The sequence below is a fragment of the Lampris incognitus genome, chromosome 14 (genome assembly GCF_029633865.1).
Source record: "Lampris incognitus isolate fLamInc1 chromosome 14, fLamInc1.hap2, whole genome shotgun sequence".
NCBI classification, from domain to species: Eukaryota; Metazoa; Chordata; class Actinopteri; order Lampriformes; family Lampridae; genus Lampris; species Lampris incognitus.
The window spans coordinates 35,740,551-35,755,608 of record NC_079224.1 but is presented as its reverse complement, the minus strand read 5'-3'; the positions used below and the strand labels follow the sequence as shown (position 1 = coordinate 35,755,608).

General features: G+C 44.5%; 2 protein-coding genes across 3 annotated transcripts in view; both read right to left on the bottom strand.

The window, feature by feature from the left end:
- The window catches only part of chd8 (chromodomain helicase DNA binding protein 8), a 34,762-nt gene extending 25,781 nt beyond the window's left edge, over positions 1-8,981 (bottom strand). For both annotated transcript variants that reach the window (XM_056292489.1, XM_056292490.1), the window contains exons 1-15: positions 8,926-8,981; positions 8,007-8,102; positions 6,211-7,348; positions 5,753-6,085; positions 4,397-4,510; positions 3,004-3,503; positions 2,767-2,878; positions 2,066-2,287; positions 1,781-1,849; positions 1,623-1,678; positions 1,408-1,525; positions 1,186-1,269; positions 890-1,027; positions 524-645; positions 163-406 (exon numbers count right to left, since the gene is read on the bottom strand). In XM_056292489.1, the coding sequence (XP_056148464.1) occupies positions 163-406; positions 524-645; positions 890-1,027; positions 1,186-1,269; positions 1,408-1,525; positions 1,623-1,678; positions 1,781-1,849; positions 2,066-2,287; positions 2,767-2,878; positions 3,004-3,503; positions 4,397-4,510; positions 5,753-6,085; positions 6,211-7,236 (3,138 nt within the window). In that variant the 5' untranslated portion in view covers positions 7,237-7,348; positions 8,007-8,102; positions 8,926-8,981. The remainder of the gene's footprint in view (positions 1-162; positions 407-523; positions 646-889; positions 1,028-1,185; positions 1,270-1,407; positions 1,526-1,622; positions 1,679-1,780; positions 1,850-2,065; positions 2,288-2,766; positions 2,879-3,003; positions 3,504-4,396; positions 4,511-5,752; positions 6,086-6,210; positions 7,349-8,006; positions 8,103-8,925) is intronic.
- A 2,318-nt stretch (positions 8,982-11,299) lies between these two features.
- Positions 11,300-14,621, bottom strand: cbln12 (cerebellin 12). Its single transcript, XM_056292644.1, has 4 exons — positions 14,535-14,621; positions 12,424-12,784; positions 12,116-12,235; positions 11,300-11,497 (listed from the first exon to the last, which is right to left on the bottom strand). Exons 2-4 carry the CDS (start codon positions 12,703-12,705, stop codon positions 11,300-11,302), a joined length of 600 nt encoding a protein of 199 aa, XP_056148619.1. The 5' UTR covers positions 12,706-12,784; positions 14,535-14,621.
- Between the last annotated feature and the right edge of the window lie 437 nt (positions 14,622-15,058).

Below are 15,058 nucleotides of genomic sequence, written 5' to 3'. Positions count from 1 at the left end.
CCTCCTCTTTGAGTTGAAGGTGTGTTAACCAGTGAAATCACCTGTTGAGTCTGGCTGGAATGAAAAGCTGCATGCTTTCAGCCCTCCATGGCACATAACTGAGTGTCACTGTCTTAAACATATTACCGCTAACAAACTAACCACCTTCACTAGCTTACCTACCTTTTCATCCTTGCAGTACATCTCATACTGCTGGATCATCTGTCGGCTGGCCAGGCTGCCGTGGTAGACGACGGCGTTCATGTGGGTCCAGGTGGTAAACTCCCTCTCCCAGTTGGTGATGGTGGACAGAGGGGCAATGACTAGGAAGGGGCCCTGGACGCCAGCGGCAAACACCTCCGACAGCAGCGAGATAGACTGGATAGTCTTGCCCAGACCCATTTCGTCTGCCAGGATACAGTTTTGCCTGGGTTGCAGCAAACAGGAAGTATGAGGACTCCAGGAAACCTTCTTAGACTGCACTGGACTACTTATACTGCAATTATACTTAAGATGAAGTAAGTCAGGATGTCAGCATAAATACCTGTTGTACCAGTTGAAGAGCAGCCAGTTGACTCCTTCCAGCTGGTACTCTCTCAGGATGTTCCCACTCTTGTACTCTCGGGACTCCTCCAGCTTCTTCCATGAACTTGCCTGGGGCCTTGGCTGAGGGAGGGGAGAGAAAAATGAAAAAAAAGAAAGAAGAAGAAGCTGAAATTAAAAGAAAGCATGACAGCACTCCCCTGCTTACCATATAAAGTATTTTGGAAGCTGCACATACAGGCTGTCTTTTATGTTTGGTCTTGAATGCACACAGGATGCTTAAGAGACAAATTCTTGCTTTCAGTGGTGACTTGACAAAAGTTGAACAACCGCTGGTGTACCATCTTCCTCTAAATTGCTTGCTCACCGTTCGCTTAAGACGAGGTTGTCGTTGCTGGATCTTGCGAAACTCTTCAACTTTGCCCTCATCCACATCCTCCTTCAGCTCCCATGTGGCGTCTTCATAGGGCAGGGAACACCACTTGACCAGGTAGTAGATGACCGGCTGGGGGAGAGAATACAGTAGGTAATTAATAAAGACAGGTGGTTTTTTAGGCGAAGAACACACCCAGTTCAAGACGGCTACAGAAGAGGGTAGTTTGGAAACCAATATTAAAAATATCGGTCCAACCTTAAAAAGGGACAGCTAAACTTGGCTCTCACCTCTCCATTGTCCTTGTCCACACTGTGAGACACATCCAAGATCCTGTCCACTTCTACATAGTCTGGGTTGAATGACTCTTCATCCTGCCGAGAAAGAGAGAGAGGGAGGGGGGGGGGGTCAGGGACAGCTTTTTGAAATTAGGACAAAGGTGTGTACTAATCAATTAAAAAAAAATAAAATAAAAATCAAGCTTCTTGAGATTTCCTTGCGCTCTCTCTCACCTCCTGGAAGAAGTTCCTCATCTGTGCCTGTTTGGCTTTAAACCTCTTGATCTTCTGATGGATCCTCTTGTCTTTTTCCAGCTGCTCCAGACTGGCCCATTCACAGTGTAGGTAGGAACTGAGAATATAAGATGAACAAAATGTCCTTATCCTAAAGATTCCTCATTAAAAAAAAAAAGCCAATGACTTGGATTAGGCAAAGTACAGGGACTTACTAGTTCTTGTATTTCACAAAGAACTCCTCAACGTTCATGTACTGGCCTGGAGACACCTGGAAATTGTGATAGGACAAAAGTGGCATTTGATTTGTAGCTTGTGCTATGACAGAACATTGAAGGAAACATGCATTTTTTTTAAAATGGCATTCCCTAACCTCTTTCTTGGTCAGTCTCATGGAAAGAACTTTGTCTACAATCGCTGCATCTTCCTCGCTAGGGTTTTCCTGTTACAAAAAAGGAAAATATTCACAATAGTTTTACTCTTACGTGCAATTATATGATACCGTTTCAACATTCCAATTACACAACTGATCTATATCAATCAACAAATGGTTCGGGGATTAAAGAGATGTTTGTTTTGTTTCCGGTAATTTTTTATTAATCACCGCATGGTTAAATGAAGGCCATTACAGTGCTACAGTAATAAATCTCCCTCGCACCACAAAGAACTGCATGCTGGGTAGTCCATCTCCATCCAGCTCCATTTCCTGTTTGAGCTGCTGTCCCATATGTTGTGCTGCGGTCACACCACCGATGGAGGTCACAGGGGTAGTGTTTGTTGTAACATCTATGTCTTCCTGCTCGTCCTCATCGTCCGTTATCTTGATGTCCAGGTCCTCCGTGTACTTCTTCCTTTTTACCACCCGGTTGGAGCGCCTCTTCTAGCAGAAGAAGTGCAAGTTACATATGCAGGCTTGGTTCCTCAACATATATGTATACTATACATATGTAGGGCTGCAACTAACAATTACTTTCATTATCAGTTAATTTATTTATTTTTTCAAATCATAATTGAGTCAATAAAAATATCAAAATAATTATAGATGTCCATCTCAAGTTCCCAGAGGCCAAAATCATGTTTTAAAGCTGTTTGTATTGTCTGACGAGCTGCCTAACAGTATTCATTTTATAATATATGAATTGGAGGAAGGCAAGCAAATCTAATATTTGTGAAGCTTTAACTATATACATATATATAAAAACTTCATTAAATGAAACCCTCAACAGCAGTGCTCAACAAACAGACAAACAAATCATATGTGTGTGTGTGTGTGTGTGTGTGTGTGTGTGTGTGTGTGTGTGCGCGCGCGTGCGTGCGTGTGTATGTATCTGTGTGAGGAGGTTTGTGTGAAGTGTATACCGTTGACAGGTCCTCCTCCATAGCTGCAGGTGAGGCAGGGCTCAGCTCTCCATCAGAGTGGTCTGAGGACATGTTCCTCTTCCTTTTCTTTGCTCCTACTAAAGTAATGGTGCTGTCAGGACAACGGAGACAGAAAGACGAGAAGAAAAAAAAAAGGACACAGAAGGACAATAATTATATCAGAGCCAATGAGAAATGAGTCAGTCACTTATCCATCCCTCTCCCACTTCGACTTACTTAATCTTGGCCTTGCTTTTGCTCTTGTTCCCAGTCCCAGGTGTCCCTGTAGTGCCGACCCCGCCAACTAGGCCCCCTGCTGGCTTTGCCTTGCTCTTCTTGTCAACCCCGACTCCACCCTTTGCACCCACCGCCCCGGGAACAGGGCTTTTCTTCTTGCTCCCTCCCCCACTGGCCTTCTTCTTCGCTGCCACAAGTGTCACGGTGCCTCCAATCTCTGTGGGGGTCTGACTGGCTGGAAGCTCGTCTTGGTTCAGGACTCGAGGGAGGTTCTTCTCTCCACGCGCCTTTGCCCGGGCTATGGCCTCTGCCACAATGCGGTTTGCCTTCTCCTGTTTGCAAAGAGTTTCCACACGGCGCACAGTGACAGGCTCGCCGCTGGCCTTTGTGATGCGGATGGCCTGGGAGGCATTGGTGGTGGTGGAGGAGGAACCTGCCGTTGAGCTGTTAATGACTTTCACCAAAGAGACTGTGCCACCAGCCGAGGAGGCAGAGCTTGTCTGGGACACCATGGACAGAGAGATATTAAAGAAATACAAACGCTATGGTTCTTTTAAGAGTTTTAACAAAAAACCAACAAATAACATAAGGCCTTTTATAGAGATGCCAAATTTTGTATCACTATACGTGGTACCAAAACCACACCATTAAACAAAAAACAAAAAAAGGGTGGGAGCTGAAAAATCAGGAAATGTCACAACTCAACCATTGTGCAAGTTTAACTATCAAAACCTTTTTGGAATACATTAAATGTGAACATAACTGATTAAATGAAAAGGATTCAACAGCAGCAACTTTCAAAATAAAAAATGAAAGATACTTGATTTAAAGGCACCATGAAACAGCATTTACAGAGTATCTTGCTCCCGTAATGTGACATAGTTCCCAGTGAAATAGGACATTAGGGCAGGACAAAATGTAAGGAGAGATGGGATTTGATTTGATGGTGCAAAACAGTTTATGATATTGTGGGCTGGAAAGTTGCTCAACCGTCCGCCCAGACTGGGTAACACAATCACATAAACTTGGCTGCTTTAGAGGAAGTTATGGCGAATATATTTTTTCTAAAAAGCTATTTTCTCTTCTGAAGAGTTTTACCTCAACCAAGTTAAGGGTCTAAGGGTTGACTTTGTCATCCATTAACGTTCACAATTTCTACCTGTGATTCACTGTGTGAATGGTACTGATACTGATATCCTTTGATACTGTAACTTTGATTTAGGCCTGTTCATATAAACTAGACTTGATATGGTACCGTTTAAATGTTAGTAGCTTGGGACTGGGGGACCATGCAACACTAGCTTCTTGATCATCTGTAAAGACTCAACACAGACGATTTCTGCATAAAAGTTCTGACTTGAGAATGTTAACTCAACTTCATCTAGATGCTTACCTGAGGCTGAAGCAACATTTTGAGTGGCACAGCAACTCTCTGACCTCCTTGGCCCTGAGAGATCTGCATTACCTGCGGGCTGCCGCTGTTGCCTGGCCCTGAAACGAGCTGATACTGTTAAAACAGACAGAAAGGGACAACGTCACGATCTGCTTCAAGAAACTCAATAATTGCTTGGGTACAACAGAACAAAATGTGGATTACAACAGGATGTTTACAGAACAAGATGCTCAAAATCGACCAGCAATAAAACCACTGTTGCAAGACTGCTAGCTCTAATGTAGTGAGGACGGATACAACAAAACAACAGTGTCCATATGATTTAGGAATGATCTTACAGTGAAAGCATATATGGCATGACATAAAGGAAACAATCGTACAGGCATGTACATTTCAAGGTTCTCACCAATGACACTGTGAGAAGCAATTCAACACTAATATTAAAGTGTAACTTCTCCCCCAGATCTGAGCCTAACGCCACCCACTGCATAATTCTGAAAAATGCTTGAAAGTGGGCAAGGGGGCGTAGATCTGTGAGGAAGGAGTAGCTGGGGAGAGCCGCGAGGAGGGCCCGGTACGCGTCCAAAGTTGGCGCCACACACCGCTATGGTCCTCTCCACTGCTTCACCTCCAACAGTGTCGGACCCCGCCCTGCGAAGACACCCCGACAGCTACAAAGGCGGATGTGCCGCAGACGGAAGGGGGAGGTGGGTCACCCAACTCTGATTAGAGGGCGTTAACTTAAATTTCGTTAAATTTCATGACGTAGGTAAGTCCAAACCAGTCGACCACGTCAGCATTGGCCTTGGAAGGATCAGGGCTGATTTAAAACAGTAGATGGCACGCTGAGCCATTTTCAACCCACGAAAAGCCGATTTTTATAAATTTAGTAAGAAACGTCAACATTAACACCGGCACTGATGCGTTTCATCACCATACAGTCATATCATTTAGGTTGCAGCTCAAAAAATACATTTAAGTGTTTAGTACCTCTTTCAACATTTTTTCTTAAGTTTGTGATTCATAGTGCCTCTCAAATCCAAACTCTCCAAAAAATACGAAGTTACATGTTGAACCAGTTAAAGGATGTGAACTATCTAAAAGTCAATCTTCCTCCAAAACAAACACTGTCTGAATTGCACAATGCCCAAAACATTTAATATAATCATACGTAACTACTGTTGTACTTTTGACTCCAAATATACGGGGAAAAAAATCATACAAGGAAAGTTTCATTTGTTCTTGAGTAATTTATCTAAAGCAATCATCTAAATCACTTGGGCAAATGCTTGAAAAAAAATCTATGCGGAAGAAAACAGTTAATCTCAAACTTCAACATGTTTTTCTCTTGCTCACCTTCACCCCTCCCTGTTGGGTGGGCTGCTGCTGCACCTGTAGCTGAATAGTAAGGACTTTGTGCTGTCCTCCTGCCTGGCTAGCTGCCCGGGCCTGGGTAAGGGCTGCTAGTTGGCCACCCTGGAGAACCAGTTTGCCCCCAGGCAGTTGGCCCAGCACCAACCTAGGCTGGCCCTGCTGTTGGCCCCCTTGTGCTGTCTGGACCTGCTGGACTTGTTGGACCTGCTGCTGGGCTGCGCTAGTGGCCACCGTCAAGGCTTGACCCTGGGCAGTTGCAGTACCTGCCTGCGAGGGCTGTTGGAGGACCAAGGTGATCCGTTTTGCCTCACCACCCTACAGGATGAGACAGAAGCAATAGCAAAAGATTCCCCAATAGTGTGAAGGCTGACTTAAATCTATATCTTCTGAATCACAGATCTGACACTGATGGCAAACCAGAACAACAACCCAGGCCTTACCTGCTGTGGTACAGTGGTGAGCGTTACCCCTTGTGATCTCCCTGTGGAGGCAGCAGAAGCTGTTGTGACCTGCGTCTGGGCCTGCATGGCTGGCTGGAGCTGCACCTGAGCCTGTGGCTGGATCTGGATCTGTGCAGCCTGGCCTTGGGGTTGGATCTGGACTTGGGTCTGGCCCTGGGTAATCTGTGCCTGGGCTGGGATCTGGACCTGCACTGGCTGGCTCTGCGTTTGCTGCACCTGCTGGGGCATGGAGGTCAGTAGAACCTGTTTCACCGGCCCGTTGGGAGACTGCACCAGCCTCTGCACCCCAGCAGCACCCACCTTGACTTGAGCTTGGCCCGGGCTGGTCTGGTTCAAAACTGTCCCTCCTGGCAATATGGACATGCCAGGTCTCAAAGGAGTGCCAGATAACACGCGGATTACCTTTCCACCAGTTGAGCCTGTGGCTCCTGATACGGTCTGCAGCACCTGGGCTTGACCCTGGGGGCCTTTCAGGATGACTATTTTCCCACCGGCCTGCTGGGTGATGGCAGCTAGCTGCTGAGGAGTAAGCTGGTGAGTGATTTGTGTAAGCTGTTGAGTGGCGGTTGTGGTGGTGGAGGCAACTTGGGAACTGGCGACTGTTAGTGGTGAGCTCAGTAGGACAGTGGTGGCCCCACTGGTGATGCTGGCTACAGGAACGGTGGTCTGGGCCTGGACCTGAGGTTCGGCCTCAACAGGAGCTGGGGCCAGGGCTGCAGCAATGGAAACAGTCTGAGGGAAGGCCACTGGTGCTGGCTGCTGTATGGAGACTTGAACTGTGCTAGGATCTTGGATGGTAGTAGCTACTTCAGGCACACCCAAGCCTGTGGTGACCGTGAGCTCTGAGGCGGGCTCAGGATCAGCAGGAGGGTCTACCTGGCCCAGGGCCAGCTTTAGGGCCTCCTCCACAGGGTCAGAGGAGCCCTGAGAGAAAGAGTCATCTGGCAAAGCATCCAGGTTGAACAAAGGTGTGTCCTCAAACAGGTCCATGATGGGATCTGCCATCTTGCCCCCTCCACACCGGGAGATGGGCACAGTCTAATTAAATCTCTGAGGTTAAAAGTTAACCTGTCTTCTCGGTTTGTCCCAGTGTTCAAAATAAACAACTGGAAAAGTACTGAAGAGAAGAGAAAAAAAAAAAGAACACAATTAATCACAATGTTGAAAACATGTTTATAGTCATCTATATTGATTCCTCTGTGCTGGGAGAGGAGTCTTGAAATGCACAATGCACATTTACATTTAATTTGCACATTAATATTAATAGCAATATTTTGTCCTTAAGTTAAAATTCAAATTTTATTCTAATGATTTTCTTATCATATAGTATATAGTAATATGTATATTATATATATATGATTATTAATAACTTTGTTAAAAGAACCACTCAACGGTAGGGAAAGTGTTCAACAAATAAGGAAAAAAATAATCCAGGATTATGATTATTAATATTAATTTTGGGCAATTCTGTGTTCTGTCTTTTACCTGCCTCATTGTGTGTTGCATGTTTTTTGTCTTTTTTTGTGAACTTCTACTGCAACACTAGAATTTCCCTTTGGGGGATAAATAAATATCTATCTAAACTTAGCATTTATCATTAAATTAAATGTCTATCAAACAAGACAAAGCCTGTTTTGGACCTTAATTCCAATTTAGGTTTAGTCTATATCTTCTAATGGACAATACTGAAATGTCTGTGATGGTGAGAAAATAAAAGCAAGACAAGAGAAGGGCTTGGATAAGAGCATGCCCCCAGCTTATATATATATATATACCTTTGGTCTTCGTTTCTCTTTCAGCTCCTATGTCTCTCCACGGTGCACGCTGATAAGACGCATGTCCATTAGACGTCATTCCATAAATTCTTCTTTCTAAAAAAAAAGAAAAGACATTTAGTTTAACAAACCACATAAACAACTCTTAACAAAAAACAAGTTTCTCTTGCCAACCCGGCTACCTAGATGGAGAGCTATCAAAAGAATAGCTGTCACGTCAGCTCGTTTGACTACCGGTACCAGAACAATAACCTGTTTAACAGCGGTAACATGCAGTTTAATACCTGGGCTACGTAGAAAACAAAATCGGTCGCTTATTTACTATGGTCTATGACTGGACGTCTCGCATATCCCTCACATGGGTGGCTTTGCCCAGAGTTTGCTTAACTAGAAAGAATGTGTGATTCACTTAGAAGTGGGAGTGTAACCTCTATGGTCAGTTATAGATCACTTTGTGGGGATTCAGTTAAGTAGAAATAGTTTATGGAGAAGTCGGATGAGGAGGCTGCAGATGCCGGTAACGATAGATGCTCCTCTCTGATCTTGTTGCAGTTTCACACAAACCCGTCAGTTAGCATTAGCTTCTGTCGCTAGCAGACACACATATCGGAAAACATTACTATGCATAAAAACGCTATTTTAGCATGTGCAAACGAAGCGGATGGGACGTCTTGGGTGTACGGCTGGTCTCTCTGTCATTCACAAAGTCCACCGGACTGGTTCAGTCTCGTCAACAAACCGGACCAAAGCAAAGCAACGTGCCACAATAACCACTGCCCGACAACCTTCAGACCCGGGTTAGGCCGCGATGCTGTTTGGGGTTAGCCTACGTCTCTTTTTCCAGCGAAAATACCCGTCAATAACCCTCCCATCCGCCGCTCTTACGCTCTCTGTTATAAATTCTGGGCGCTAAATCTACCTTTGCGTCGACACACATGGCTTTCTCCATCTCAACAACACTGCGATTAACAGGAAACGGCCAGCGAGGAGCAGGAACTAACATTCCTGCCAGATTGTGCCCCCTCGAATTCCGTCCAAATATGATTGGCCTGGAGCTACGCGAGCCGGTGGCATATACAAATACTATTGGCCAAATTGGCTTTCCGTCTTACCATAAGGCCCATTTAGGGCGGGATGTAAGCAATTGTTGTAGTTTGGTTGAAGAAACAATAAATGCGGCCTAGCGGTGATCATTTGGCCGGGGTACCCCCAATATTGATAATTTTTCAGTCGCAAACGCGCACACAGCTGGTCCGTAGGGGTTGTGCATTAAAATGAACGGAGAAAATAAACGTGAGCAGTTCTTTTCGTTAGGATCATCTAGAGACCGTTCCATTGTTTGCGAAGCATATGCCGCCTATCATCTGACCTTTTAGTTTCCATTCTATATGGCCTAGAAGGAAGTCCATATAGATAAACGAAAAGAGACAACTTGTGACACGGTAGCGGCTTGAAGTATACGCCACAATCATGTGCAATAACTAACTATATGAAATCATACCAAAAAAACCACAAACACAAAAAAAACACAAAAAAACAAAAACAGATACAGACATTAAACAAAATCATCCTGTCCAGTGACGAATAACCTTTGGGCATGCATTAGACAATGACTTGCATCATGTTTACCTTCATCAGCATCGTTTCCTTTCATTTCTGTCTGATTGTGTGTTTGGAGCCCTCTAGGTGGTGGTAAGAGAAGATATTAGGTTACTAGGCTCAAGTAAGAACTGTCATTTGCAGGCAGCTGTATTGTATGCTGAGTGATGTGTTGTTGAATATCTTAAAGGAAGTCTTGCTCAGCGTCTGATTAGAAATGTGCTAATCCTGCAACCATGTCAAATTTTGACGATGTGCTAACTCGCCACTTGCATTGCTCATTGTCAGAAACAAAACGGAAGTGCTTGTCCGGGTCCTTGAACAGAATGTAACTACAGTAATGCAGTTTCAAAGAGCATGAATTGAAATGGGCAAATGTGATGAAATCAGAGATCATTTCCTTTTCTTTCTTTTCTTTTCAACTTTTCATCCAGCAGTATTATATTGAGATGAAACTCACAGTATAGGACAACTACAATAATCTATCTCTAGTCTCTTGGTCTGTATGACACCACAGAAAGCAGTCTTTCTATTTTTACAAAAAATTACCAGGTTGGCCATAGTCATAAAAAGTGTGTTTGTGTCATTGTCTGTGTGTGCACGTGTGCGCGCGCATGCATGTGTGTATGTGCGTGCTGTGTGTGTATGCGTTTGTGTCTCTGAGGGAGAGATACTGTACATAGAGAGAGAGAGAGAGAGAAGGTGGCCATGAACCAGGGAAGCGTAACTGACTGGATGTGGCAGCACACCACACTTTCTCCATTGCAGCCCTGCAGTGATGCGCCTGTTTGCTTGCCAAGGCTTCCATCTGTTTGTAGCCCTGTGAGGAATATCCGCTATTCACCACTCTTATTCTCTGTCCCATGCTGATTCCTGCTCCTTCCATGCCAATTCCACTGGCGAGAGCTATATTTACAAACAGCTGTCATGGTACTGGGAACAAAACCACAAGGGAACTATTAGATTAAGGAATAAAACCCATATCATATTACTAAACAAAATTATTTACAGTGCTTGTTTACTGATGAAGTTTTTGGTAAAAAAAAAAAGGCCCCCAAAAGCTTTATTAACTAATAAAGGACCTGCAGTTGATTATGGTGAGCAATTCCATACCCATATCAAAGGCAAAATACAGAGGATGGTGTTATATTATCTGCATTTATTTTAATATTTTGTTTTTTTGATACAAATTTTGTAAATGTTTTTTTTTCACATGGGAAGAAACAAGCAAATAGAATTTCAGATAGAAGACACAATGGCGCAAATCTAGTTTGTAAGCCAGGCAGGATGACATAAGGGATACAGGAATATTTCAGATATTTAAGATTTAAATAAAAACAAGTTAAGAGCTCCCACCTTGTCATTGCACCCAAGCCCACATCGCACAGAGACACTTTATTCATTGAGTATAATAACAAAAGTGAATTGTATACCTGAACTTCAATAAGCATTTATGGTATGCGCTCAGAGATCTGAATTCACACAGAAACCTGTGCTCGCTCATTTAATTATATAACCTCTTCCATCTCACAACATTTCTCTGTCTTTCACTTCAGAATATAACCAATTTTAAAAAATCTCCCCTTTATTCACTTTTACTCATCTTTTTATTGACATCCTTGGACACAGAATAAAAAGTTATGAATTATGCCCTCCCCCGGTCCTCCTCTTCTTTCTCCGTCCGTCCAACTGACTCACAGCTGAAAGACCAAGAACCCTGAGAAGGTAGAGTACTTCCAGCCTCCCATTAGATTGCCTCTTTCCAGTTTTAGGTAAGCCTTGTCCCCCCTCTCCATGATCACTAGGCCAGCATTGGTGGCAGCTTCTCTGGTCACATCCTGGTCCCCGGCAAACGCCGAGATCATTGGCCAGCCATTCAGCATCAGACTAACCTGGGAAAGAGTACAGAGAGAGCAACCACAGCTTAGCTGTGTGTGTATGCATATATGTATATACGTATGTGCATGTGCATGTGTGAGTGTGTGTGTGTGTGTGTGTGCATGACTGTCCCCCCCCTCCCTTTTTTTCCCCAATTGTACTTGGCCAATTATCCCACTCTTCCCAGCCGTCCCGATCTCTGCTCCACCCCCTCTGCCGATCTGGGGAGGGCTGCAGACTACCACATGCCTCCTCTGATACATGTGGAGTCGCCAGCCACTTCTTTTCACCTGACAGTGAGGAGTTTAACCAGGGGGACATAGCACGTGGGAGGTCCACGCTATTCCCACCAGCCCCCGAACAGGCACCCTGACCGACCACAGAAGGCGCTAGTGCAGCGACCGGGACACATACCCACATCTGGCTTCCCACTCACAAGACATGGCCAGTTGTGTCTATAGGGACGCCCGACCAAGCCGGAGGCAACACAGGGATTTGAACCAGTGATCCCTGTGTTGGTAGGCAACGGCATAGACCGCTACGCTACCCAGACTGTGAGTCTCTGTTTGCACACGCATTTGTGTGTGCTGGTATGATACCGTGCTAACCACCATGGAGTTATAGTATCACACCTGAATAGTTTGCCTGTTGTAGGCCTTCACAACATGGAAGTTGAAACTGTAGACTCCTCTCCGCGGTGCCAGGAAAACGCTGCTCTCCTGGTCAAAGTGACTTCCCACATTTACCAGAATCTAAATAAGGGATGGAGAGTAACATACAGCAAGGATTACGGGGATACATGATAATGAGAGAAAATGTGTTAATTTTGCCCTGCTAAGCAGAGACCTTACTAAGACAGGGACGCAAAATGACAAGGGTGAATATGAAGCCATTGGAAACTTCATTAGGTGTTTTAAAGTAAAAAGTGTCTTTGACTTACATGGTCAAAGTAGATGATCATGGTGCGGTTGCTCATGTCTGTGGGCTCGTGGTTGGTCTGCCGGGTGGCAGAAAAGGCCACCCGGCTGGTGCCTGAGCGTACAGACATGCCCAAGGCGCTACCGGCAGGCTCAGATGAAGGAGTGGAATCACACACAACCAAACATTTCCCCTCGAGGACAATGGGCTCTGTGTCATTCTGCCCCCTGCTGCCCAGAGGTCCCAGAAACAGCAGCGCACTCAGCAGAACAGGGAGGTCCAAATGAACCGGCTTGGGATGCATGGCAGATTTGGTGGTATTTAGCTGGTATATCGGAGAGTGATTCTGCTATTGCGGACAGTCACTTCGGAGGACGTAAGGCCTTAAAAAACATGCCACAGTGACAGAAATTATAAAAAATAATCATAAATCTGAGGTTGAACCCTGTAAATCTCAGCCTATGAGGTCAAATTCAAAAGAAAGGCGACCCTATTATATCCTGATTGACCTCCTCACGGTCAGGTTTTGGCTGGCATGAGCAAAAATAAAAACTAGATATGTCTATGAGCCAAATGATGAGGAAACAGTCTAAACTCCTCTGATTATTCCCTCACTAATCCCCCCCCACACCACCACTGCCATCTATTCATAGGTCCCTGCCTCCACAGTGGATAGATTACATGCTGCTTGGCCACTTCCTCAATAGGGGGCAGTGTGACAAGGGCGAATAGATGTCTGGATAGGCTCCAATTGGTTCCCTCAGCAAACGGGACCTGGGAGGGAGGAAGGCAGGAGAGAGAAGAGTAAGGGGGTCGGTTCGGGCCGTGAAGGAGGGTGGGAAAGGTAAAGTTGTATTGATGGAAGCTGATGGCAAGGAGGGGGAGGAGGTGATAGAGGACAGTATTAAGAAAAGGAGAAGAAAAAAAGGGATGAGGTAAGATTCTGGATGGCGGTCAGCAGAGGGACGTAGGATCCAGTAGGGAGAGGGGGAACAACTCCACTGAGTGGCCATCTGTCTTTCACACCTACCCCCCCGACAGTTAACATGCACCCCACTACCCCCCCTCGTTCTAACTCTCTCTCTCTCTCTCTCTTGCTCTCTCTCTCTCTAGTTAGTCAGAGTCAGTTTTATTGGCCATGTATGTTTGCATATGAGGAATTTGACTTGGTTTGTTACTCTGTTACACACACACACACACACACACACACACACACACACACACACACACACACGCGCACACACACACACACACACAAGTAAAACTAAATACAAGATCAAAAAAGAAATAATAATAATATATAGTATAATAATATAAAAATAATAAATAATAAAAAAAGATACAATAGAAAATAAAGACGTGGTTGAAAAATAAAGATGTGACCAAAAAAAAAAATTAAACAATTTTTGTGCCGGTCCAAGTATGAGCAATATTCAATGTGATGGTAAGATATTGGTGCTGGAGAGCGTAGAAGTGCACATAAGGTGAAAATGAATACAGCATGCTATTAACTGTGGATTTGATAAACAATAATTAACAAATAAAAATTCCCAGATTCAAAATTGCTCACGAACCTGTTATATAGATGCACAGTTGTTGATGTTGACAGGTGATTTCTGCTCTCTCTCTCGCTCTCTCTTACAAATACATATTTACACACACACACACACACACACACACACACACACACACACACACACACACATACACAAACTCAGTCTCTACTTCTACAATTAACATATTTCTGTTTTCCCAATTCGATTCAACTCAAACGTGCTAAATAAAGCCATTTATTTTCCATTCCCGCGGCTTTACAGCTCAGCTTTGCTCCCCCACAGCCACGTTTGGGCTTGTTTCTGATTAGCAACCGATTACGTACAAACAGCTCGTTCACAATCATATAAAAATGGTTTGGAGACACACATCCCGTCTCCCCTGTGATTAAATAAAGCATTTACATGGCTCCGGCGCTGTTGTCTTTCAAATTGTTACCACATTCAACCCCCCCCCCCAAATCATGTGTCAAGATCGCGTGTAATCATGTGTAAATAACCGAAAATGAGGTATTTCCTCGCCAGGTTTTAGCCGAAGCATTTATAGCCCATTAAAATGAAGTTGAAATGAGGATGTCACCTGTTTCCATCCGGGTGATGTACTTCTCGTACTCCATTTGAGGGAAAAACAAGTTGTTTTCTCTGACACGGAGTTCAATGTTTGAAAATCCCTCTTTTCACCCGTCTCTCACATTCACTCATAACATGTCACCGTCTCTTCATATGACTGCGCTGGAGTATGCTGATCTCTCTCTCTCTCTCTCTCTCTCTCTCTCTCTCTCTCTCTCTCTCTCTCTCTCTCTCTCTCTCTCTCTCTCTCTCTCTCTCTCTCTCTCTCGCTCTCTCGCCCTCTCACCCTCTCTCTCTCTCCACATTCACCCAATCAACTCTACAGTGATTCAAAATAGGACACAATTTGGTGAACTATTAGTCAGATTTGAACATTTATTCCCAAATGAAATAGCTACTGTGTGAAAAAAACGCCATCTCTTACAAAATGTCACTGGCATAAACGTTAAAGTAATGTAACAGTGGACTCAATCGGCATCTCAAGACCTTTGCTTACAAAACAACTCCCCCCCCCCCATCTATATTCATGACACT